Source organism: Paramisgurnus dabryanus, chromosome 23 (assembly GCF_030506205.2).
Source record: "Paramisgurnus dabryanus chromosome 23, PD_genome_1.1, whole genome shotgun sequence".
Taxonomy (NCBI): domain Eukaryota; kingdom Metazoa; phylum Chordata; class Actinopteri; order Cypriniformes; family Cobitidae; genus Paramisgurnus; species Paramisgurnus dabryanus.
In genome coordinates this window covers 20,844,786-20,871,143 of record NC_133359.1, presented here as the reverse complement: position 1 = coordinate 20,871,143, position 26,358 = coordinate 20,844,786, and the positions used below count along the sequence as shown (strand labels likewise).

Below are 26,358 nucleotides of genomic sequence, written 5' to 3'. Positions count from 1 at the left end.
GAACGAGTGCCTTCACAACAGCAGCTGGAGAACTACAGGCAACACATCGCCAACCTCAACCAGGAAAAAGTATGCAAACAAACGAGTGATGTACTTACTGCATGCTATTAAGTATTTAGTATGCAACAATACATTTAAAAGAGAAGTATAAATTTACAAAGCGACCTTTTTGTCCAAAGTGACCTACAGATATACATAAAATCATATTCGCGTATCTATGTAGCAAACTTTGTTCATTATGGTTGCTTGCATTTACAGGAACGCCGCCACGCTGAGTTTGTGGAAATGAAACGTCAGATCACGGCATTGATGGAGGATCTGGAGCAGCTTCCGGACAGCACCTTTGAGAAAGACGCCGTGTGTGAAGATGAAGATGCCTTCTGCCTTTCTTTAGAAAATATCAACTCACTTAAAGTGCTGCTCCAACAGGTACACCTTCGATATTTGTTTGTTAGCTGGATCTGTTGTCTCACTGGATCACAAATGTTATTGGCTAATAAAATATCCATTGAGCTGTTGTCATGTTTGCGCGCTTTATTTTAGCTGGAGACTCGTAAAGCCGAGACGGATGCGCTTTGTGTGTCCGTCCGTGGTCGGATCGAGGAATTGTGGGAAATGTTGCAGATTCCCGATGAAGAGAGACTGATTCAGCAATCGCACGCTAGCACAAAGAGCAATCTGAATTCAGTGAGTGTACACAAACACTAATGTAGGTCATGATGTTCACTTTGAGATTGTAAAGCATGTTTTAAGCGACCGTGCCTGTTTCTCTTTCTATACAGCTGCAGGCAGAGCTTCAGCTTTTGGAGGACATGAAAAAGAAAAACATTGAGCGTGTTATTCGCACCATCAGATCGGAGATCGTCAAGTTTTGGGAGAAGTGTTACTACAGCCCGGAGCAGAGACAAGCCTTCACTTCTTATTATAGTGGTACGCTATATGCTAGATTTCGGACATGCAATTTAACATGTGTTCATGTTTCTGTGTAAAAAAAATGCGGTTTTCACTGTCCTCAAAACAGGCTGATGTCTTCCTTGTTCTATAAAGTCTCTCCTTTAGAAATGCGTAACGAGTTCTGATTGTGTAGTTTGTTTATGGCGCTTTTCCATTGCATAGTACCCCACGGTTTGGTTTAGTTTGGGTCGGGTCAGCTTACTTTTTTGAGCTTTTCCACTGCGTGCAGTACATAGAACCGATACTTTTTTCCGTACCACCTCGGTTGGGGTTCCAAGCGACCCGAGCTGATACCAAACGTGACGGGAAAACACCGTAGATCACTGATTGGTCTGAGAGAATCGTCACGTCATCGCTATAATGTAAAGATTAGCTTTACCTCAGTGCTAGCTTGCGCTGTCTCGAGGAAACATGTTGTCATCTGTGCTCTGCTATAAGTTTCCAAACTTCCTTTTAGCAATGAAAAACTTCCACATGTTGAGAATCAGGGACACTATATAATTTTTTCCAGACTTGCAATTTGTGGCGGGACATTCACGACGAGCACGTCCGCATTATATATGCTTAAATGCAACTTGAATGAGAATCAGCGGAGCGCCGTCGACTGACGCCAGGGGTCGGGTGTTTGAACAGAAACTGTAATGTACGACAGATGTAGTGATAAACGCGATGTGCAAACATCTATTTGTGGTGGCCAATTTTGATATTGTGGCGGACTGAGAAATAAATAAATGTATGGGAATGTACAACAACGCTCTCACTTGTATGATGTCATAGCAGTATGCAGCGCAAATATAACGACACGCCTATAATCCCTCCCACTGCGAAGTGTTACCAGATGGAAAAGCTTACCACTCCAAAGTGAGGTGAGCTGACCCGACCCAAACTAAACTAAACCGTGGGGTACTATGCAATGGAAAAGCGGAATTAGTGTGTTGTGATTCAACAGCAGCTTAGCTTAGCAGAGCCGTTTGAGCTTAGCTGGCAACGGATGTATTCCTGTGGGAAGAGTTTAGTGAACTTTGAGTTTTTTCATTTATTTATGCTATTACAGCAAGATTACACAACTTAAGTTTGAAAAATGTGATCAGGAAGAATGTGACCTTCTTAAAAAAGCTAAATTATCGTAGACGTCAAAGTTTAGCTTTTTAATAGAGATGTCCCGATATCTCGGCCGATAATCAGTTTCGGACGATAAAGGCAGGTTTTTTTACACTATCGGATGATCGATAGATATATCCTGCTAATCAAAACAAGAAAATGCCATGAATTTGAGCTGTGTGTATAAAAGTAATTAGTTTAATGTTCAATATTAACGGTCATTATATGAATGAATACATTTTAGAAAATTGAATCTTCAGAGTTGAGTTGAGTTAATTTAAATTTAATACAACTATCGGTATTGGCAGATATCAGTCTGAATTATCGGCTATCTGTGGAAAATGTAATATCGGTGCATCTCTAATTTTTACTCTTTGATGTCTACTGATACCAATACATACAGATAATTTGCAGAGCCTACATACACAAATAATCACAGTGTGAGTTCGGATGTGTTTTTCCACCTATTTTGATTGCCTTGATATAATCTACCGTGGTCATCGGTGTGTGTGTGTGTGTGTGTGTGTGTGTGTGTGTGTGTGTGTGTGTGTGTGTGTGTGTGTGTGTGTGTGTGTGTGTGTGTGTGTGTGTGTGTGTGTGTGTGTGTGTGTGTAAAATAAACCATCAATGATGAAATAAAATCATTCACAATAATTCTTTTTATAGGGTTGGTGGGTAATGAGGTTTGTAAAATCCAGGCTAAAGTCTTATAATCTAATGATGAAACGTTAGATTTTTTTACATTGATTTCAATATTTTTTATGATCTTACTCAAGTCAGTATGAAAGATTTCAATTTTATATTTTCACAAAATAGACTAGCTGGGTTTTCACAGGCAAGGTAAAATTGGCCAGAAAAGCAATCAGAGATGCGTAATTGTGGATAGTATGCCATCTAGCCAGGCATATTTAAAACAGTGATTGGTTAACACTTGTGTCTTTTGTTCTGTTAGATGATATGGACGAGATTGTTCTGCATGATCACGAGCAGGAACTGGAGCGACTGAAGCAGGATTATACTGAACACAGTGAGTTATACAATGCCATTTCCACCTGGAGCAGCAACTGGACTCTTTATCAGGAGCTAGAGGTGATCATTTGCCTAAATCCTATATTGACTAAATAAGCAGGTTTTAAGTTGTGACACAGCTGAATTGACCATCATCATCATTATCCTTCACTTCCTTTCACCCATCAGAAAAAAGCCACAGACCCATCGCGCTTTAACAACAGAGGCGGAAACCTGCTGAAGGAGGAGAAACAGAGAGCCGATCTGCAGAAGAGCCTGCCGAAGGTTAGATCTCATCTGCACGTACAAACCCTGCTGTGCGATCAACCCGAACGCCTCGTATACTAATTTGTCTCTGTTTGTTGGTCAGCTGGAGAAGAGTCTGAAAGCTCAAATTGACCTGTGGGAAGCCGAGCACGCTAAAGAGTTTCGGGTGAACGGGCAGCCGTTCCTGCAGTACGTCGAAGATCAATGGACTCTGCACCGCATGGAGAAAGAAAGAGAGAAACAAGAGCGAGTATGTGACAAGTTTTATTTGATCTCATGAAGTTCTTCATTAGGGTTGCTTGTTCTGACTTTATCTGTTGTGTTGGGCAGCAAATGAAGAAAATTAAACAGACTGAGGAAGATCTGCTGTATGGCACGGTTCTCAGGACACCTACCAAAAGAAGACTCGCTACCACACCGACACCAGGCAAAACACGCAAGGTACCCATATGGCTACATCACCTGATTAATATAGAGAAGAGTTTGTGTAATAAATAAAGTCATTATTTCAGCCAAGCACAGTTATAAGAGGACGAGCATTAAAACTTGATCAATAAATCCCCAATAGTTATGATTTCTTTCTTTCTTTAGATGATCTCAACGTCAAGCGTGTGTAGCTCCACCCCCAACACGACACTTCGGTCCATTTGCTCCTCCCCTGCCATGAGACCGCCCCTTTCCACCAGCAAAGTAAGTTGAGCTGTTGTGTAGCTATCTGTTGTATTATACTGTTTATCTATCTATCCATCATTCTATCAGTCTCTCTATCTGTCTATCCGTCTGTCTATTTATTTTCTCTTATAGTACCTGTTCTCTGTCAAACTATCCAGCCTCTCACTTTATCAGTCGATCTCTTTATCCATTCGTCAGGTTTTATTTTACTCTCGTTTTTTTGTATCTTTTTTTTTTACTTCCGCTTCCCTGTTTCTCTAAGTCTGTTTGATCTTTCTTTCAATAATTTCTTTCATTTCTTTACCATTTCTTTATTTTTATTAACCATCTTGTTTTACTCTCTTTAACTCTTTCTTGCTTTCTTTAAATCTCCTATTTATTTTTATTACTCCTCTTTTCTTTCTTTTATTCTTTTCTTTTGTCTTAGTAAAAGAAATGAGTAAAGAAAAAAAGATTATTTCTTTCCCTCCTTTCATGTAAGTCTTTTCCTACTCCTTTTTTACTACTTTCTTTCTTTTACTCTTACGTTTTGAAACCTTTTTTTCTTTTTATGCCTTTATTTTTTTTCTATCCCTCTCTCTTTGTTTTTCCATTTTGTTTACTCATTCTTTTTCTTATCTTTCCTTTACTCATTTCTTTCCTCTTCTCTTTCATGTTAGTCTTTTCTTAACCCTTTAAGTGTTTTTTACTTTTATATTTTCGTTTTTTTACCTTTTTATGTCTTTCTTTTTTCTATCCCTCTCCATTTGTTTTTCCATTTCGTTTACTCTTTCTTTTTATTATCTTTCCTTTACTCTTTCATGTTAGTCTTTTTTCTTAATCCTTTAAGTGTTTTTTACTTTCTTTTATTCTTTCGTTTTTTACCTTTTTATGCCTTTCTGTTTTTCTATCCCTCTCTCTCCATTTGTTATTCCATTTCGTTTACTCTTTCTTTTTCTTATCTTTCCTTTACTCTTTCATGTTAGTCTAATTTTCGTTTTTATTACTTCTTTCTTTTTTTTTTTCTTTTTTAACTTTTTTTTTCTTTCTTACTCTTTTCTTTTACTTTCTCTAACCTTTTTTCTTTTATGTTCACTTATTTTGTCATAGTAAAAGAAAGAAAGACAAAATGTAAACCTTAAAGTTAAAGAAAAAAGAGGTACAAAAAGAAGTAACAAAAAGAAAAGGGAAAGAAATAATATAGACCAACATGAATGAAGGGAATGAAAGAGTAAAAAAAGAAATGAGTAAAGAGACTTTCATTCCCTTCATTCGTGTTAGTCTTTACCTTTTTTGTTAATCCTTTCTTTGCCTCTTTTTTTCTTTCTTACGCTTTTCTTTGACTTTTTTTCTTTAACTTTTTATGTTCACTTCTTTTGCCTTGTCTTTCTTTCTTGACTCATTTCTTTCTTTGATTAAGACAAAAGAAGCAAATGTAAAAAGAAAGAAAGTTAAAGAAAAGAAAGAAAGAAGTAACAAAAAGAAATGAGAAAGACTAACATGAATGAAAGAGTTAAAGACAGAAAGACTCTTTCAGTACTTTTTTCTTTAAGTGTTTTTTACTACTTTTATTCTTTTAATTCTTTCTTTTTATGCCTTTCTTTTTTCTATCATCTCTCTCCAATTGTTATTCCATTTCTTTTTACTCTCTTTTTCCTATCTTTCCTTTACTCTTTCATTCCCTTCTTTTATGTTAGTCCTTCTTAATCTTAAGTGTTTTTTACTTCTTTCTTTCTTTACCATTTATTTCTTTTTGTAACTCCTCTCTTTAAATAAATTTTTCAACCATCCATCTCTCTACATCTGTTATTCCATTTTTCTTTGTCTATCTATCTATCTATCTATCTATCTAGCCATCAGTTTTGTTCTGACCATCTTCTCGCTTTTTCTCTCATTGTCCATTGTATCTGTCACACTCGCGTCGATCTATCATATCCTTTAAGCTTTAAAACTCACTACAATCGTAATTTCCTTTTTTTTATTCTTTATCTCCAAAACTTGACTCATCTGGTTGTAAACTCCTCTTCTGTCGCTAGTTGAGCGCACGTACACCCGCTCGTGGCCGAACTCCTCGCGGTCTGGAGAGGAATAAGGAGAATATTTCTCAACTGAGCGGAGCTTTGCGCACTATGACCTCCAGTCCTAGCAGAAATTACTCCATCACGTCTGTGGCCTCCTCCTACTCTGAGTTTACTGTAAGTTCTTGCAAGCATTACGTTAGGAGTTTAGACAAATAAGCAGCACATAGACAGACACAGAAACAGAGATGGATTAGTAGACCTGAGATCAGTGAGTGGCACCTGTGTGTTAATTTTGCCTTCTGTCTTTGAAGGTTTCTGAATCCACTGCAGTATCCAGGTCTGTATAGTTGACGTTCACTATCCAACACACTAACACGCTCCTCTCTGTCCCTGCTAATAACCTGACTAATGGCGGAGGGTTTGTGTGCTTGTGTGTATGAAGTGAGCACTTGGGCTTCTGAAGTTTGATCTTGAAGAAATGCTTCATCCAAATATGAAATTTCTCTTCATTTACAACACTAATGTATGACGTTTAGTACAGATATACATCTGGGATTGCATGAGGATGAGAGAATTGTCATATTTGGGTGAACAATTCCTTTAAGAGGAGCCCTTTAAAATATCCCAATGCCCTAATTCTTGTTTACCTAAAAAATAAAATAAACTAAAACTGCATTTCATGAAATTAGTTTCTTGTTTCTTTTATCCAGGAATAAAGAACTTGTAGTAAGATGTTTATTTTTTTTATTTATTTTTTTCGCAGCGGGGGCTCTCAAGTGCATCTAAATCCAATGTCAAGACTGGAATTTTGAACTCCACGATCACGCACTGAATACTGGTGGACCAGACCAGCTCAGATGAACTGATGGTCCACATCTTTGAAGACTAAAAAAGCTTTTATGGATGTATACTGAAATGTAAATCATTTAAAATTTGTTGCAAAATTGTAAATATTTTAGCTCTGCATTTTATTTTTTCTCTTTTCCCTTTATTTAACTCTTAAATTTTGAATGAATGTTTTCTATTTTGAGCTTGTCTGATAAAATCACGTGATGCAGTTTTTGTAAAAACTCTTTTAACACTTACGGCTCTCGGATGTTATCTTTTATACTCCACATGACATTTTCGATGTCTTTTCTGTATTTACTTTATGTAATCGCACAGCGACACTAACTTGGCATCACTCCTGCAACATTCTTGCCAGCTATTTGGTTGGCACCTTGTAAATAAATGTTTGTTTTCACTGGGACATTTTGTGTGTTTTGGTTATTTTATGGTTTACTTATTAGAACTTAGTGACACTTTAAATAATTAATGTTTAATGGTTATTTACTGTGTTTCTGAGCTGAATAAGGTAATGTTGTTGTTTGTCCCATTTCTAGCCACGTGAGGGCGCTCGTATCTTCGTAAGACTGAATAAGATCAGAAACCAATGAGTACTCTGTTTACTTATTATTTTTATAAACGGGCCTAGCCTACTTATAAGAGAAGTAAAATTTATTTAACTATTAAAAGGGGCGTGTCATAAAAATCAAAGTTTTTGTTTTTTATTTGCTGACTAATAAGCTAATGACTAATAGTCACCCTGACATGTTTTATTATGCGATAACAATGTATATTTTCCAGATTATTACATGGCAATCTGCTACATAAATTAATTATTAGATCTGAAATTATTTGAAATCTTTTATTAGCTCATTTGTAACTTATTCAAACTATGAGAAAAGAAGCAGCGGAGTAATACATTAAACACGGAAGTAGTACCGGTCACCTAACATTTAATCTACCGTCACGGATGAGGGGCCTGTTATCAGTTTTTAATGATATTGTCAGGGAATAACCAATTAGAATCAAGTATTCCAGAGAAACGTGTAGGGGTGTATTATAGGACATTATGGGGACAACGCAAAACGGCCAATTTTTGTCAGATTCTGCAACATCAGCAGCTCAGTGTTAACTAGTAAGTTTAGCAGAAAAAAATAGTCCAGCTCTAAATGTCTCTAGGACCCTGCATTTATTACATTTTAACATCACTGTTCTGTAACATTTATTTTTCAAATTAATTTTACTGTTGAATCATTTTAAATAGTTTTCAGTTTTGTGTAGTAATTAAGTAAAATACTATTGATGCAGGGCCATCTACCAAAATTCGGCTTTTTTGCAGCGCGCGTCGTTTTACTTGCAATTAGATTAATTGTGGATTTGTCTGCGCGCGCTCCCGGGTGTGTGTGCGTGCGTGCGCTTGTGTATTGGTGCTGAAGTTGCATTGCAGGGGTGGGACTCCTGCATTCTCATCTTCATCATCATGCGCAGCGGAAAACACACACACTTGAGATCTAAAAACACATATCTGATTTGACCCGACCGCACACGCAGGCGCACCCGTCAGATGTAATCGGATCGTGCACACTCGTCTGATGCGTTAGTGCATGATAATTGATGGATGAAAGTCTGCATGAGCACGAGAGGGAGAAACAGAGACTCCTAAAGGTAAGGACAGACATAAGAACTCATAACCACATGTGTTTGTCAACCTGTTATGTTTGTTCGTGTTACCGCGATATCATTGTGTCATATTGTATTATCGTTATGCCGTCAATATTTTTAGATGATATATTAACATGATTATCTGAGTTGCTTTTATTAACAATTATCTGTAATTTCTCTTAGAAATGCGTGCCAGGTGGTCAATGTGTAATGTTGTCATTTATTTCTGGAGATTAAGTTCGGCCCGTTCACGTGCTGATGCAGTGCGCGTGCCCGCGGCCCGTGTGGTTGTCATGGTCACCGTTATGAGCCTCTCTGATGGGGGGCATTAATTTAACTCCCAAGGGTCAAATAAAACACACTGTCTGCAGACCCTTAAACTACAGCAATGAAAAGTGTGTTGTTATTGCATATGTTGTGTTGTTTACTTGTCTGTGTGTATGATTTTTGTTGTAAGTCTACTGTTTATGTTTTGTTGTACATCTGTGTTGTGTTTGTTAGCTGTTGTGCACCTGTTCAGCTTTTTTCTGCAATGAGATTTGTGTGTCTGTGTGTTTGAAATGTGTGTTGTGCTCGGTTAAGGTACACATACTTTATTCAGTTTTTGTGATGATATGGTTGTGTGTTGTGTGCTTGATTTGTTGTGATATCTGTTTTTTATCCAGTGTGCATGTTTTGCATTATGCAACATTGTTTTGCATCTGATTTGTGTTGTGGTGTATTAGTTGTACATAAGTTTTGTGTGTCTGTGTGTTTATCATTTGTCTGTTGTGTGTGTTGTGCTTTTGTCCTAAGTGTACATACTCTACTCTGTTGTGTGTTTGTTGTGCTTCTGTTTTGTGTTGTGTGTTAGTTGTACCTCTGCTGTGTTTCAATTTTGTGTGTGTGTGTGTTTATCATTTGTCTGTTGTGTGTGTTGTGCTCTGTTGTGTATTGTTTATGTTAATTTGTGTTGTGCTCAGTTGCAGTCTGTTGTAAGTCTGATGTACATCTTTTGTGTGTCACTCTGTGTTGTTGTTGTTTGTTATGTATCTGTTTTGTTGTTTTATGTGTGTCTTCTGTCTGTGTTGTGCTCTCTTGAGTTTTTTGTGTATCTTCTTTTGCATGTTGTGTGATCTGCTGTGTGTCTGGTACTTGTGTTGTGTTCCTTTTATTCTGTTTTGTTGTGCATCAGTTTTGTGTGTATGTGTGTTAATCACCTGTTGTGTGTGTTGTGCCTGTTGTAAGTGTGCATACTTTACTCTGTTTTGTATTGTTTATGTTTTTGGTGTTGTGCTCTGTTGCTTTGTGTCTGATTTGTGTGAATGTCTGTTGTAAGTCTGCTGTAAGTTCTTTGTTGTGCATCAGTGTTGTGTGTGTGTTGTGCATCAGTTTGTGTGTCTGTGTCCTAATAATTTGTCTGTTGTGTCTGTTAGTACATCTGTTGTGTGTGTGTGTGTGTGTGTGTGTGTGTGTGTGTGTGTGTGTGTGTGTGTGTGTGTGTGTGTGTGTGTTTGTGCGTCTTTTGTTTGTGTCTGTGTGTTAATAATCTGTTGTGTGTGTTTTGCTCTGTTGTAAGTGTACATACTGTGCTCTGTTGTGTATTGTCTTTGTGGCTGTGTGGTGCTTATCTGATGTTTGTGGATGTTTGCTGTACATCTTTTGTGTGTCACTCTGTGTTGTTTGTTTTGCATCTGTTTTGTGTTGTTTTATGTGTCTTTTGTTTGTGTTGTGCTCTGTTGGGTTTTTTATGTATCTTCTTTTGCATGTTTTTTTATCTCTTGTGTCTTTGTTTTAATAATCTGTTGTGTGTGTTGTGCTCTGGGTAAGTGTAAATATTGTACTCTGTTGTGTGGTGTTTTATGTGTGTCTTCTGTCTGTCTTTGTTGTGTTTTGTTTTGTGTGTCTTCTGTCTGTGTTTGTTGTGGTTCTGTTGAGTATTTTTATGTATCTTCATTTGCATGTTGTATGATCTCTTGTGTCTTTGTGTTAATAACTGTGTGTTGTACATATTGTACTCTGTTGTGTGTTGTTTTATGTGTGTCTTTTGTCTGTGTTTGTGGTGTTCTGTTTTGTGTTGTTTTGTGTGTCTTCTGTCTGTGTTTGTTGTGGTTCTGTTGAGTTTTTTTTATGTATCTTCATTTGCATGTTGTGTGATCTCTTGTGTCTGTGTGTTAATAATTGTGTGTTGTACATATTGTACTTTGTTGTGTGTTGTTTATATCTGTGTCTTCTGTCTGTGTTTGTGGTGTTCTGTTTTGTGTTGTTTTGTGTGTCTTCTGTCTGTGTTTGTTGTGGTTCTGTTGAGTTTTTTTATTTATCTTCTTTTGCATGTTGTGTGATCTCTTGTGTCTGTGTGTTAATAATTGTGTGTTTTACATATTGTACTCTGTTGTGTGTCTTTTGTCTGTGTTTGTTGTGTTCTGTTGAGTTTTATATGTATCTTCCTTTGCATGTTTTTTTTTTTATCTCATTTGTCTATGTGTTTATAATTGTGTGTATCGTACATATTGTACTCTGTTGTGTGTTGTTTTATGTGTGTCTTTTGTCTGTGTTTGTGGTCTTCTGATGTGTGTGGTTTTGTGTGTCTTTTGTCTGTGTTTGTGGTGTTCTGTTGAGTTTTTTTATGTATTTTCTTTTGCATGTTGTGTGATCTGCTGTGTGTCTATGTGTTAATAATTGTGTGTGTTGTACATATTGTACTCTGTTGTGTGGTGTTTTATGTGTGTCTTTTGTCTGTGTTTGTTGTGCTCTATTGAGTTTTTTATGTATCTTCATTTGCATGTTGTGTGATCTCTTGTGTCTGTGTGTTAATAATTGTGTGTTGTACATATTGTACTCTCTTATGTTATGTGTTGTTTTATGTGTGTCTTCTGTCTGTGTCTGTTGTGTTCTATTGAGTTTTATATGTATCTTGCTTTGCATGTTGTGTGATCTCTTCTGTCTGTGTGTTAATAATTGTGTGTGATGTACATATTGTACTCTGTTGTGTGTTGTTTTATGTGTGTCTTTTGTCTGTGTTTGTTGTGCTCTATTGAGTTTTTTATGTATCTTCATTTGCATGTTGTGTGATCTCTTGTGTCTGTGTGTTAATAATTGTGTGTTGTACATATTGTACTCTCTTATGTTATGTGTTGTTTTATGTGTGTCTTCTGTCTGTGTCTGTTGTGTTCTATTGAGTTTTATATGTATCTTGCTTTGCATGTTGTGTGATCTCTTCTGTCTGTGTGTTAATAATTGTGTGTGATGTACATATTGTACTCTGTTGTGTGTTGTTTTATGTGTGTCTTTTGTCTGTGTTTGTTGTGGTGTTCTGTTGAGTTGTTTGTGTATCTTCCTTTGCATGTTGTGTGATCTCTTGTGTCTTTGTGTTAATAATTGTGTGTTGTACATATTGTACTCTCTTATGTTATGTGTTGTTTTATGTGTGTCTCCTGTCTGTGTTTATTGTGTTCTGTTGAGTTTTTTTATATATCTTCTTTTTCATGTTGTGTGATCTCTTATGTGTTTATAATTGTGTGTCGTACATAGTATACTCTGTTGTGTGTTGTGTTATGTGTGTCTTTTGTCTGTGTTTGTGGTGTTCTGTTGAGTTTTTTAATGTATTTTCTTTGGCATGTTTGTGTGATCTGTGTGTATTTTATTCTCTCTTGTTTTGTTGTGCATCAGTTTTGTGTTTATCATTTGTCTGTTGTGTGTGTTGTGCTCTGTTGTAAGTCTACATACTGTACTCTGTTGTATATTGTTTATGTGTGTTGTTGTGCTCTGTTGCTTTGTGTCTGATTTGTGTTGATGTCTGTTGTACATTTTTTTTTGTTGTGTTGTGTCTGTTAGTTGTCCATCTTTTGTGCCTATTTTTGCATCAGTTTTGTGTTTCTGTGTGGTTATTCATGCTTTGCTGTAAGTGTACTGTTGTGTGTTGCATCTTAAGCTGTGTGTTGTGCTGTGTTGTAAGTCTGCTGTTCATGTTTTGTGTATCAGTCTGTAGTGGTGTTGTCAATGTAGTGTCTCACTTTGTTGTGCATCAGTTGTGTGTCTTTTAACGCTGTAAACCCAGAGATATTTCCAGCGAGACTTTGTGTTTTTCTTTCTTTCTGCTTTTGTCTTGTGAAAGTGTTATTATGAGTCATTGTGAGATTAAAAGCACTGTTGATTTATTAGCATTGGTTTCTTTCAGTCCTGTATGTGAAGAAGCTGACAGTGCAGCCTTCACCCCCCCCCCCCCCCACCGTTTCTCCACCCGTTGTACAAGAGCCAATATTTCATCTCCTCTGAATGCGCTGCTGTCCGGTGGAAAATAATCATTAGTGAATTATTAGTGCGTCCCGATGGTTCAAAGCATCTTCATTAGTTCTTGTGATTTAGTCCACATGGTTTCCAGCAAGCGCTTGTGTCGTTACAGGCCGCTGTTGTTTCAGACCTTGTTGGTTTGCAAGTAGATTACAAAACTCATTTGACTTTCTAGGTTTTCTGCTTTCAGTTCAATCATGACAACTCTGCCAGCTTTATGAGAACCAATCAGACGCATGGAAGGCTTTCATGACTGAACTTGGCATTTAGATAATGCGTTCTTGGATGCACACCAGGTTTGAAATGAGACCTCTGGGTCTGTAAGATAAGAATTTATTCACTTTTCACAGGGATTGAGAAAATTGAAAGCACATCATAAAGTAGTCACCATACTGCAAGTCGTCTGTCTGGCCATATGTTGTTTTTCTGTGAGGAACAGACTAAAATGTAAATTTGTTTTTTTTTTGCAGAAGAATGCCTTGCATTTCCTCGAAATAAGAGTTTGGACAATTCCTATTTACTTTAATTGAAAACTTTGGCCTAATGTGTCAACCTTTATGTTTTTTTTGAAGGAGTACAGAATTGACCAATGGCTAAGCCACGCCCCCAAACGCGAATCACAGTGTGCTTTGCTAACCCAATACACTCGGACATTCTCTGTTTACACGTCCATTGAAATGCATTGCAGTTAGTCAGTTTTTATTCGTTTTTATGTTTTTTCTTGGCATTTTAAGTTTAAAATGGTGTGCATGGGGTTCATGCAACTCTGACGCTAGGTTTCCCTAAAGGCTGGGTTACGTTGAGTGAGTGAAGGGGGTGTGGCTTACCCATAGGTCAATTGGAGTAGTAAACAGGGTTTACTGTTTTACTGTAGAGCGTGACAATATTTTTATTTTGGGGGCGGCGGGGGGGGGGGGGCGGTGTTGTCTGACCTATAAATCAGACTCGGATATCCTAGGAACCCAGAGTTTAACTCTTTGGTTTTCTGCTTCACAATTCAGTGTTTTATCAGGTGATGAAGGTTTATATTTTTGGATATTGGCTTCACTGTACAGACAGCATCGCAGTGTTCTGCGTTCCAAGCTCTGTGTGTGCATCCATCTGTGTTCCTGTGGTTATTACACAAACACACACACACACACACACACACACACACAGTAGCTGTAGACAAATTATGTTGGCTTTACTGACAGCTTGCCTTCAACACGTGATTATTAAAGTTACATGCACAAAATAAACAATACAGATTCAATGCTCACAACCGTGTGTGTGTGTGTGTGTGTGTGTGTGTGTGTGTGTGGGTGTGGGTTTGTGTCTGTTTGTGTGAATCTGTGTGTGTGTAAGTACAGTCTTGTTCAAAATAATAGCAGTACAATGTGACTAACCAGAATAATCAAGGTTTTTAGTATATTTTTTATTGCTACGTGGCAAACAAGTTACCAGTAGGTTCAGTAGATTCTCAGAAAACAAAAAAGACCCAGCATTCATGATATGCACGCTCTTGCAATTGGGCAATTAGTTGAAAGGGGTGTGTTAAAAAAAATAGCAGTGTCTACCTTTGACTGTACAAACTCAAAACTATTTTGTACAAACATTTTTTTTTCTGGGATTTAGCAATCCTGTGAATCACTAAACTAATATTTAGTTGTATGACCACAGTTTTTTAAAACTGCTTAACATCTGTGTGGCATGGAGTCAACCAACTTGTGGCACCTCTCAGCTGTTATTCCACTCCATGATTCTTTAACAACATTCCACAATTCATTCACATTTCTTGGTTTTGCTTCAGAAACAGCATTTTTGATATCACCCCACAAGTTCTCAATTGGATTAAGGTCTGGAGATTGGGCTGGCCACTCCATAACATTAATTTTGTTGGTTTGGAACCAAGACTTTGCCCGTTTACTAGTGTGTTTTGGGTCATTGTCTTGTTGAAACAACCATTTCAAGGGCATGTCCTCTTCAGCATAGGGCAACATGACCTCTTCAAGTATTTTAACATATGCAAACTGATCCATGATTCCTGGTATGCGATAAATAGGCCCAACACCATAGTAGGAGAAACATGCCCATATCATGCTCCATGCTTCACTGTCTTCACTGTGTACTGTGGCTTGAATTCAGAGTTTGGGGGTCGTCTCACAAACTGCCTGTGGCCCTTGGACCCAAAAAGAAAAATTTTACTCTCATCAGTCCACAAAATGTTCCTCCATTTCTCTTTAGGCCAGTTGATGTGTTCTTTGGCAAATTGTAACCTCTTCTGCACATGCCTTTTTTTTAACAGAGGGACTTTGCGGGGGATTCTTGAAAATAGATTAGCTCCACACAGACGTCTTCTAACTGTCACAGTACTTACAGGTAACTCCAGACTGTCTTTGATCATCCTGGAGGTGATCATTGGCTGAGCCTTTGCCATTCTGGTTATTCTTCTATCCATTTCGATGGTTGTCTTCCGTTTTCTTCCACGTCTCTCTGGTTTTTCTCTCCATTTTAAAGCATTGGAGATCATTTTAGCTGAACAGCCTATCGTTTTTTGCACCTCTTTATAGGTTTTCCCCTCTCCAATCAACTTTTTAATCAAAGTACACTGTTCTTCTGAACAATGTCTTGAACGACCCATTTTCCTCAGCTTTCAAATGCAGGTTCAACAAGTGTTGGCTTCATCCTTAAATAGGGGCCACCTGATTCACACCTGTTTCTTCACAAAATTGATGACCTCAGTGATTGAATGCCACACTGCTATTTTTTTGAACACACCCCTTTCAACTAATTCAACTACTTGCCCAATTGCACAGCCTTAAGAGCGTGCATATCATGAATGCTGGGTCTCATTTGTTTTCTGAGAATCTACTGAACCTACTGGTAACTTGTTTGCCACGTAGCAATAAAAAATATACTAAAAACCTTGATTATTCTGGTTAGTCACATTGTACTGCTATTATTTTGAACAAGACTGTATATATGTTTGTTGTTGAGTCTGTTTGAATTTGTGTTTTTGTGTGTCTGTTTGTGTGAGTCTATTTGTGTGTTTTAAATCTCTGTGTGTTTTAAAGTCTGTGAGCACATTTGTACATTTGTGAGTGTTTTGTCTAAGTGAGTCTGTGTGTGTGTGTGTGTCTGTGTATATGCGCGAGTCTGTGTGTGTGTGTGTATGTGCGCACGTGTGTGTAAGTCAGTATGTGTGTTTGTGCATGCATGTGTGATTCTCTGGGTGTGTTTGTGGGTGTGTAAGTCTATCCGTGTGTGTGCGTGTGTACGTGTGTGTGTGCGCACATGTGTGTAAGTCTGTGCAGGCGCAAGTCTGCGTGTGTGTGTGTCTGTGTGTAAGTCTCTGTCTGTTTGTGTGTGTGTGGGTGTGTGCGTGTGTAAGTCTATCCGTGTGTGCACATGTGTACGTGTGTGTGTGCGCACGTGTGTGTACGTCTGTGTGTGTGTGTGTGTGTGTGTGTGTGTGTGAGTCTCTGTCTGTCTGTGTGTGTGGGTGTGTGCGTGTAAGTCTTATCTGTGTGTGTGCGCAGGTGCGTGTCTCTGTGTAAGTCTGTATGTGTGTGACTTTGTATCTGTTTGTATGAATCTGTGTTTGTGTGAGTATATGTGTGTGTTTATGAGTCTGTTTGAATTTCTGTTTTTGTGTGAATCTGTTAATTTGTTTTTGTGTGTTTTATGTATTTGAGTCTCTCTCTGTGTGTGGGCTGTTCTAGATGTTATAATTGTCTGGTTTGTCATAATCTGTGCACAACTCTTATCTGATTATCCAAAAGTCTCGACTGACTCACAGCATACACTGTACTGTACGCCTCTCACCGTGTTTACTTTTAGACCTAACTTGATACTTCCTCTCTTTCTCTGTGTGCTATGAAATCCAGTATAACACTTACTGCGTCATTATCCTTACAGAAATGTACTGTGGTATCCATAGTTTCTACCAAAGAAGAAGATTATAAAACAGTTCTGTAGCACTTCTTATTAGACAACATAGGTGTCAAAGAAAGAAAATAAAATCAGATCATTAAGGTTATTTGCCACAAGGGACTATTATATTACTATGATTTATGACATAGAAATACCATGTTAGTGCATTAGAATTACTACCTGATACCATCAGTTATAGTACTGTTAAAGGAATATTCAATTTTCTTAAAAGAAAAATCCAGATAATTTACTCACCACAATGTCATCCAAAATGTTGATGTCTTTCTTTGTTCAGTCGAGATGAAATTATGTTTTTTGAGGAAAACATTGCAGGATTTTTCTCATTTTAATGGACTTTAATGGACACCAACAATTAACACTTAACTCAACACATAACAGTTTTTTTCAACGGAGTTTCAAAGGACTCTAAACGATCCCAAACGAGGCATAAGGGTCTTATCTAGCAAAACGATTGTCATTTTTGACAAGAAAAATAACAAATATACACTTTTAAAGCACAACCTTTCGTTTAGGTCCGGTCCAGCGCGACCTAACGTATATGCGTAGTGCCGTAGGGAGGTCACGTGTTACATATATAAAACGCACATTTGCGGACCATTGTAAACAATAAACTGCCACAAAGACATTAATTAGTATCAGTTGACATACAACAACGTAGGAACGGTGCTCTTTCAACACACTTGTAAACACTGGAGCGGAGTTTCGCGTTCATCCTCTGTGACCTCTTGACGTCATGACGTATTGCATGGGGTCACGCTAGCGCATGACGACCGGATCTTAACGAGAAGTTGTGCTTTAAAAGTGTATATTTGTTATTTTTATTGTCAAAAATGACAATCGTTTTGCTAGATAAGACCCTTATGCATCGTTTGGGATCGTTTATAGTCCTTTGAAACTCCGTTGAATAAAACTGTTAAGTGTTGAGTTAAGTGTTAATTGTTGGTGTCTATTAAAGTCCATTAAAATGAGAAAAATCCTGCAATGTTTTCCTCAAAAAACATAATTTCTTCTCGACTGATCAAAGAAAGACATCAACATTTTGGATGACATGGTGGTGAGTAAATTATCTGGATTTTTCTTTTAAGAAAATGGAATATTCCTTTAACTAAGTGGCATTTAGCCTTAGCATGGGCAAACATCTTTATCACACAATATTTGCAATACATACAGTATGTCTATGATACTTTAGTTTAATGTGTCGTAAAAGTGAACATGTTGTGTGTTTTAGGTGGCAGTATGTCTGTGCATGGTCAGAATATTTCAGAATATCATCTGAGCGGTAAGCAGAATAATTTCATGTGTGATGATAGTTTTGATACGAGCCCTTAAGTTCAATTAAACTGTGTGTTTGTTTTTCAGTGGTACTTGATCCTCCTGGATGGGAGGTGTGTTTGTATGCGTTTGGGTTCTTGCTTCTGTTTGCCGTGGTTATAGTGAATCTGTGGAAATTATTTAAATCCGGCTCCTTCCCGGCTCCCTCTCCATTTCCCAACTTCAACTACCGATACCTGCAGGAAAAATATGGCTCCTCCCACTCAGAGATCAGACAGAAGGTAAAAAAGATCAGCCTTATCTGTAATAGTTTCTGTCTTAGCATTCCTACCTACTTTTTTATTTTATTTTACATGGACAGATTAAATTTACTTCGCAGCAATAAGGTCAGCATATAAAAATGCTCTATTCCTCATTCTCTGTATTCATATGTGTATTTTATAATAAACTTTAATGCCAGAGAATGTGTCTCTGACATCACAGACAGGTTTACAGATTAAAGGGACACTCCAAATGTTTTAAAATATGCTAATTTCCCAGCTCCACTAGAGTTAAACATTTGATTTTTACCGTGTTGGAATCCATTCAGCTGATCTCCAGGTCTGGCTGTACCACTTTTAGCATAGCTTAGCACAATTCATTAAATCTGATTAGACCATTAGCATTGTGCTAAAAAAGAAAAAAAATGGCTGCAGGAGGCGCAATGATATTACGCAGCGCCTGAAAATAGTCCCCTTGGTAACGTTCAATAGCAGGGGACTATTTTCAGGCGCTGCGTAATATCATTGCGCCTCCTGCAGCCATGTTACGGCAGCAAAGTCCTTGATTATTACGCCAGAATGAGAGTATAGTTCCTAGCCGTATCTGCCTAGAAAATCGCAATTTTCATTTCCTGTCGATCTTAGTACACGATGTAACTACAGAAGAGTCAAGTTTTAAATAGGAAAAGTATTGAAACTCTTTGGTCATTTTTTAGCGCGATGCTAATGGTCTAATCAGATTCAATAGATTATGCTAAGCTATGCTAAAAGTGGTACCGCCAGACCCGGAGATCAGCTGAATGGATCCCAAAATGGTCAAATGGAGTGTGCCTTTAAAATGATTTACTAATGCAGTGGTTCCCAAATGTTTTCAGCGTGCGGCCCCCCTTGTGTACGGTGCATTCCTTCGCGGCCCCCCAAAGAAAATTTGTGACAAAAAACTGTTCTAAAACTCAACATTTTAATAAAAAAAACATTAAATTATACAAAAAAGTAGTGCTTTTGGTTAGTAGCCTTATTTTTTTTAGGTTTAATTACACAGAATTCATGATAAATTAATGTATTTCATAAAATGTCATAAAACTGGGGCCCCCCTGGCACCATCTTGCGGCCCCCAGTTTGAAAACCACTGTACTAATGTATCACATAGCTACCTCTATATACTGTATTCATAATCGATAATTTTACTAAAATGTTATTGCTAAAAATAACTACAGAGCGACAGTGTCAGATGGCGTAATCATATTTGTTTATGCATGTAAAACTGAGATTGGAGAAATCAGTTAATGTTAATTAAACTTCATTGGAAAGCTTCTTCTTATCCAGCTTACTAACCATCTGGGCACCATCTGTTTTGTCCCACGTAGCGTGTCGCAGCTAACAACCAGCGGAGAGTGTCGTCAGCGAGTCGAAAACCGAGTTTCCAGCTGTTGGATACCCCCGACGGGTTTCGAGAGCTGGGAACGCTGGAGCTGATGAGTCGAGAGCTGGATCCCAGCGGCACCCTGAATCGATCCATGTCCTCCGAATCTCTGTGTTCCATCTCGTCCGTCGCTCAAACCTTCGGACACGACTTCACGGTGGGCCAGCTGGAGATCACGCTGGAGCTGGACTCTCGAAACTCGGTTCTGCTCGTCTCGCTGCACCAGGGTAAAGACCTGCTGGAGAAAGAGGAGGAGAACTTTCCTGGGTGCTACATCAGCGTCATGCTGGTTCCTCAGCAGATCAGCCTGGGGGCCACACAGGTATTAAACTTCTTATTTGCATATTCACGTAAAACCAATATGCCCATTGATTTGATGTCTAATTCACTTTCGGTTGCAGGTTCAAAGAAACGCCTTCACCGTGATGTTTGATGAGCGCTTCTCTATCCCGTCAGACTCGGTGAATCTGGACGAGAACAGTCTGAGGTTCTCGGCTTTCGGCGTGGATTCAGATGAAAGAAACATCAGTGCTGGCGTGGCTGAACTTAAGCTGTCAGATCTGGATCTTTCAGTCCGGCCGTTTAATGCCTGGCTTTACCTCCAGGACATCAACAAGGTGCCATGAACTAATTGAAGTGAATGAACATCTAATGTGATGTCCTGCGCTGTTGTCTTGTTAAAGATTTGGGCTGTAGGTGTGACACGCTTATGTTTTCTGTCTGGTTTTGCTCAGGCCGTGGACGCTGTTGGTGAAATACTGTTATCTTTAAGTTATTTGCCCACTGCAGAGCGACTCACTGTGGTCGTGGCCAAAGCAAAGAATCTGGTCTGGAGCAATGGAAAGACTACAGCAGGTGTGTCTGTACTGATCTGAGGTTTTTTTTAGTTTATAAAGATTTAAGAAGATTGAGGTCTGTTTTGATAGATATGAGGCATTGAAATGAGGAAATTACTAAAATGCAAAAAGTTAAAAAAAAATAAAACGGAATAATGTTCCCAATGTTTCCTGTTTACAAAAATCTTACAAGGAGGAATTTGATTAATGGATAAATCCAAAAACATGCACTCATGAAGAGCTTTCTCTTTCTTCCCTGTCAACAGATCCGTTTGTTAAAGTCTACTTGCTCCAGGACGGCAGAAAGATCAGTAAAAAGAAAACCTCCATAAAAAGAGACGATACAAACCCCATCTTTAATGAGGCCATGATCTTCTCTGTGCCTGCAATCGTTCTGCAGGTGACTATCTATCCATATGTCTTTCTTTCTGTCTGTCTGTCCATCCATCTATCTCTCTGTCATCCATACATCCTTCCTGCGTTCCTTTATATCTCTCTGTGTGTCCATCTGTCTGTCTATCATCCATCCATCCATTCAGCAACTATCTGTCTGTCTGCCTTCCTGTCTGCCCATCCGTCCATCTATCTATCTTTCTGTCTGTCTGCCTTCCTGTCTGTCTGTGCATCTGTCGTCTGTCTGTCGGTCTGCCTTCATGTCTGTTTTTCTATCTGTCTGCTCGTCCATCCGTCCATCTATATCTCTGTCTGTCTGTCGGTCTGCCTTCATGTCTGTTTTTCTATCTGTCTGCCCGTCCCTCCATCTATCTGTCTGTCTGCCTGCCTGCCTGCCTTCCTGTCTGTCTGCCCATTCGTCCATCTATATCTCTGTCTGTCTGTCTGTCTGTCTGCCTTCCTGTCTGCCCATCCATCCATCTATATCTCTGCCTGCCTTCCTGTCTGTCTGCCCATTCGTCCATCTATATCTCTGTCTGTCTGTCTGTCTGCCTTTCCTGTCTGCCCATCTGTCTGTCTATCTCTCTGTCTGTCTGTCTGCCTTTCCTGTCTTCTCATCCGTCCATCTATCTCTCTTGTCTGTCTGTCTGTCTGTCTGTCTGCCTTCCTGTCTGCCCATCCATCCATCTATCTATCTCTCTGTCTGTCTGTCTGCTTCCTGTCTGTCTGCCCATCCGTCCATCTCTCTATCTTTCTGTCTGTCTGTGCATCCGTCCCCCGTCTGTCTGGCTTTTAGTCTGTCTGTCTGCCCTCATGTCTGTCTGCCTGTCCATCTTTCTGTCTGCCTTCCTGTCTGCCCATCCGTCCAACTATCTGTCTGTCTGTCTGTCTGTCTGTCTGCCTTCCCGTCTGCCCATCCGTCCATCTATCTCTCTGTCTGTCTGTCTGCCCTCCTGTCTGTCTGCCCATCCGTCCATCTATCTCTCTGTCTGTCTGTCTGTCTGCCTTTCCTGTCTGCCCATCCGTCCATCTATCTATCTTTCTGTCTGTCTGTGCATCCGTCCGCTGTCTGTCTGGCTTTTAGTCTGTCTGTCTGTCTGTCTGACTGCCTGCCCATCCGTCCATTTATCTATCTTTCTGTCTGTCTGTGCATCCGTCCGCTGTCTGTCTGACTTTCCGTCTGTTGGTCTGCCTTCATGTCTGACTGTCTGCCCATCCGTCCATCTATCTCTTTGTCCGTCTGACTGCCTTCCTGTCTCTCTTTTCACCTGTCAATCTGTCTGCCTATTTTTGCCTGTCCCTCCTCCGTCCATTTGTTCGTCTACCTTCCTGTCTGGCTATTTTTCGTCTGTCTGTCTGTCAATCCATTAATCTGTGTCTGTCTGTCCATCCTCCATCCATTTGTCTGCCGGTCTGTCATCTGTCTGTCTACTTTCCTGTCTGTTTGCCCATCTGTCTGTCTATCATCCATCCATCAATCTTTCCATCCATTCAACATCTATCTGCCTGTATGTATTTATGTTTGTCTGTCCATCCATCTGTCTATCTATCTACCTTCCTGTCTTTTTGCTCATCTGTCTGTCTGTCTACCCATCCATCTATCTGTCTGTCTATCCTGTCTGCCTTCCAGTCTGTCTGTCCACCCGTCAATCTGTCTGCCTGTCTGTCTGTCTATTACTTCATCAGTCTGCCTATTTTTGTCTGTCCGTCCATTTGTCTGTCTTCCTGTCTGTCTGGTTATCCATTCATCTGTGTCTGTCTGTCTGTCTGCCTGCCTGCCTGCCCGCCCATCCTTATCTCATCATAGATTCTGAGCCCGGATTTCACAGACAGGGTCACGTCTATATTTGTTTGCTCTTCATTGTAAGACATGATATTTTTTCAGGATCTGTCTTTGAGAGTGACCGTCGCTGAGAGCACAGAGGACGGGCGAGGTGAAAACATAGGTCACGTGATCATCGGACCAGAAGCCAGTGGAATGGGAATAACTCACTGGAACCAGATGCTTGCCACACTGCGAAAACCAGTTTCAATGTGGCACCCGCTCCGGAGGACCTAATTCATGACCCCTAACCTCTGACTCTCGTCTGCATGGTGCCTACTGTCAAGCAGTCGTAGCAGTGAAGACGTTTGAATATGCTGAGAACAAAGTTGAGTCCCGAAAACAGCAGTCTGGTCGCACACACTGCAGATAGGGACAGATGGGTCTATAAAAGAGAATTTAAGTGGCTCAGGATGACTCCTGGAAGGGTCTATGAAATCCAGGTTTTATTATCCAGGTTAAATCCATTTGTACATATTGATAACAGGGTGGCTGATCGTCTGGGAGCGTATAAGAGATGCGAATAGCCGTAGCCACATTTTGTTGCGCTAGACATTTAAAACATATAAAGAATGACATGTTTAGCTATAAATACTTTTTGGAGGGGTGAATAGTTTTATTTTCCCGGCTTGATAAAGTTAAGGCATACTAACAACAACCTTGGGGTTATCTATCCCTTTTCTCAGGCAAGTGTAATTACACTTATTAGCCTAATGGTGGCACCATTGAGCCACATCATGTGCAGCATTGAGTTGTTGGAGATATTTTTGTTTCCCATATTGGCTTTGATGTCATTTAAAATCAAAGCACTAAACTATCATGAACTTAAGATAATGCATTCAACAACTAGGTGACGTTTAGAAAAAAAAGTATGATATTACTGATTATGTTTAAGTTGTTATAGGATTAGTCTACTGGTTACTTTGAACAGCAGTCACATAGGTACTTCATTTCTAAAATCCAACTTTGATCAGATTTATTTAATGTAAAATGCTGTTTAGTGCAATTGAAGGATGTTTTTGCCCTGATTATTTACTGTAAGATTTTAAGTGTTGAAACTATAAAGTATTTACCTGTTGCACACATTTTGTTAAGGTGTTATCTAAATAAAAAGAAGTGCAATCATTTTTACCAAAATATATATTGTTGGATGTTACATATAGTTATTTAATTAAACAATATATTATATTAAAACCATGTAGCGCTAGTAACTACAAAATGATGTACAATATTGTGACAGTTTTCACTGGATTATCAAAAAACAGAGTAGCCTCGTCTTTTCCATTACTTCATTACAAGAAACACGTACTTTGTAGTTTTGTACTTTGTAACACGTTACTCCTACCACAACCATTCATATTTACATATTTCATCTTTTCTTTGGTAAAACAGAAAATAAATAAAAAATAATCAGATTTCTGCAATAATTACATCTCTGATGACAGAATGTACAAACTTCATGCCAACTCACATCATATTACATCAAACACATTTTGTAGTAGAGTTTCTTGCAGTCATGATTCATTTTCTGTGATAAAGTGCAGCACATGCTGGTTCATTTTTACTACTAACAATATTTAATGCGTACCATTACAATTCTGTGCCAAATTCACTCTAATAAAAGCAATATTTCCATTTGCAGTGGACATCTAATGATGGTGAACTTTAACAATTTAAAGAATGATATACTTTACAATGCATGCAAGTGTGATGTACAACATATTGCAATCAAATGAGTTGTTTAAATAAAAGAAGCTTTGTGTGATTTGTTTCATGTGATGTGAAATGTTATTTTCTTGTTCAGGTTAACCTAGAAATTTTCACAAACTTAAAGGAAAACACCAGAGTTTTCAATATTTTACTTTGTTCTTACATCAACTTAGATCTTTTTTCAATGCGTGCACTTTTAATCTTTGTACAACGCCTCATGAATGTGTTAGCATTTAGCTAGGGCTGTGCAAAAAATCGACTGCGATTATCATGCGCGTGTCATCAGTAAAGCCGGTTCGGTGATTAGTATTAAATCGCCATCAGCTGCTTTCAGATGGAGCGGCATTTATTAAACAGACCCGTAGTTCACCGAGAAGCTAGGCAAAATCGGGTTCATAATCGAGGAAAATCGATTCCGATTTTCTATGCGATTTTGCCTAGCTTCTCCGTGAACTACGGGTCTGTGTAACAAATGCTGCTCCATCTGAAAGCAGCTGATGGCGATTTACTTCTAATCACGGAAACCGGCTTTACTGATGACACGCGCATGATAATCGCAGTCGATTTTTTGCACAGCCCTACATTTAGCCTAACCCTATTCATTCCTATGCTCCAAACAGTGATGAATTTAGAAGCCACCAAACACTTCCATGTTTTCCCTATTTAAAGACTGTTACATGAGTAGTTACACAAGTAAGTATGGAGGCAAAAAATAAAACTTTTGTTTGGAGCCATAGAAATGAATGGGGCTAGGCTAAATGCTAACACATTCACGAAGCGCTGTACAAAGATGAAGTGCACGCATTGAAAAAAGATAGGGATGTATTGATTCATCTAAGTGGTGGTAAGAACATATTAAAATATTGAAAAACGGTGGTGTTTTCCTTTAACTTTACACCTGAGGTGACATCAGTAGGGCGAGTGAAAGTGGGTAGAGAATGAAGACATCTTGAGTATATACAAATATTAAACTTTTATTAGGTAAAATCACTAAGCCTGAAAGTTGTTCCTGAGCAGTGTTGGGTAAGTTACTCAAAAAAAAAAAAAAAAAAAAGAATTACTAGTTACTAATTACATCTACAATCATGTAATTGGATGACTCTACAACTTACTCTCTCCAAAAAGTTTTTTAAGAAATTTGTATTTAAGAAACATTTACATGTGTATATATGAAGAGTTTCGTTGCAAAACGAGATAACTTTTTTAATTTTTCAGAAATCTCGTTTTTTGGTTGTGCATTCCAATTAATATCAATTCAACTGCAGTTGGTTTGGTTTTATTTAAACCTTCATAGCTTAAAAAATACAGCTAAGTAGCACCATAAAACCAAACAATAACATGATAACATAATAATAAACATGTTTTGACGAAAATGTTAAAAACGGATTTATCTTGTTTTGCAACAAAACTCTTCATATATTTATTTATATTTTTACATATTCCATTTTATATATAAATACAAAAATGATATATAAATAAAACATTTCTTAAATGTATATATATGTGTTTGTGGTTAAATATACATAATATTTACACACATCACAAACTCATATGTTATGCAAAAAATTACTTTTATTTTGTATGAGATTAATTTAGATCTTTTAATCTATGCCCAGCCCTATATTATATATAATTGATCTACAGTCCATACACTTATTAAAGGGGACATATCATGAAAATCTGACTTTTCTATGTTTAAGTGCTATAAATGGGTCTCCAGTGCTTCTATCAACCTAAAAAATGTGAAAAAGATCAACACAGTAACTTAGTTTTAGTAAACCATTCTCTGAAAGCATGGGAAAAAATAGGTTATTGAAATTTGGCTCCCCTTCTAATGTCAGAAAGGGATCTTATTATAACAATACCGCCCCACAACCACAGCACTATATACAATATATGGCAAATAGTACACAATATCGTGGGTTACATTACATAAATATAAAGAGAGTTA

General features: G+C 38.3%; 2 protein-coding genes across 4 annotated transcripts in view; both read left to right on the top strand.

Annotated features, from left to right (window-relative positions):
- prc1a (protein regulator of cytokinesis 1a) overlaps positions 1-7,269 on the top strand; it is a 9,001-nt gene extending 1,732 nt beyond the window's left edge. Inside the window, exons 5-16 of one of the 2 annotated variants that reach the window (XM_065292336.2) lie at positions 1-69; positions 259-429; positions 544-687; positions 783-930; positions 3,008-3,144; positions 3,253-3,348; positions 3,434-3,580; positions 3,661-3,771; positions 3,922-4,020; positions 6,018-6,176; positions 6,314-6,339; positions 6,766-7,269. In XM_065292336.2, the coding sequence (XP_065148408.1) occupies positions 1-69; positions 259-429; positions 544-687; positions 783-930; positions 3,008-3,144; positions 3,253-3,348; positions 3,434-3,580; positions 3,661-3,771; positions 3,922-4,020; positions 6,018-6,176; positions 6,314-6,339; positions 6,766-6,814 (1,356 nt within the window). In that variant the 3' untranslated portion in view covers positions 6,815-7,269. The remainder of the gene's footprint in view (positions 70-258; positions 430-543; positions 688-782; positions 931-3,007; positions 3,145-3,252; positions 3,349-3,433; positions 3,581-3,660; positions 3,772-3,921; positions 4,021-6,017; positions 6,177-6,313; positions 6,340-6,765) is intronic. The other variant, XM_065292337.2, reaches the window with a different exon arrangement.
- Positions 7,270-8,190: 921 nt separating this feature from the next.
- On the top strand, positions 8,191-24,471 carry syt12 (synaptotagmin XII). 2 transcript variants are annotated; one of them, XM_065297728.2, is made up of 9 exons: positions 8,191-8,492; positions 12,949-13,054; positions 17,920-17,970; positions 18,051-18,244; positions 19,591-19,968; positions 20,048-20,263; positions 20,381-20,501; positions 20,749-20,882; positions 22,761-24,471. In XM_065297728.2, the coding sequence occupies exons 3-9, from the start codon at positions 17,928-17,930 to the stop codon at positions 22,932-22,934; spliced, it is 1,260 nt and encodes a 419-aa protein (XP_065153800.2). In that variant the 5' UTR covers positions 8,191-8,492; positions 12,949-13,054; positions 17,920-17,927; the 3' UTR covers positions 22,935-24,471. The 2 variants fall into 2 exon arrangements, with proteins under 2 accessions (XP_065153800.2, XP_065153799.2); XM_065297727.2 differs by lacking the exon at positions 12,949-13,054 and having other exon boundaries at positions 8,195-8,492.
- Positions 24,472-26,358: the final 1,887 nt, after the last annotated feature.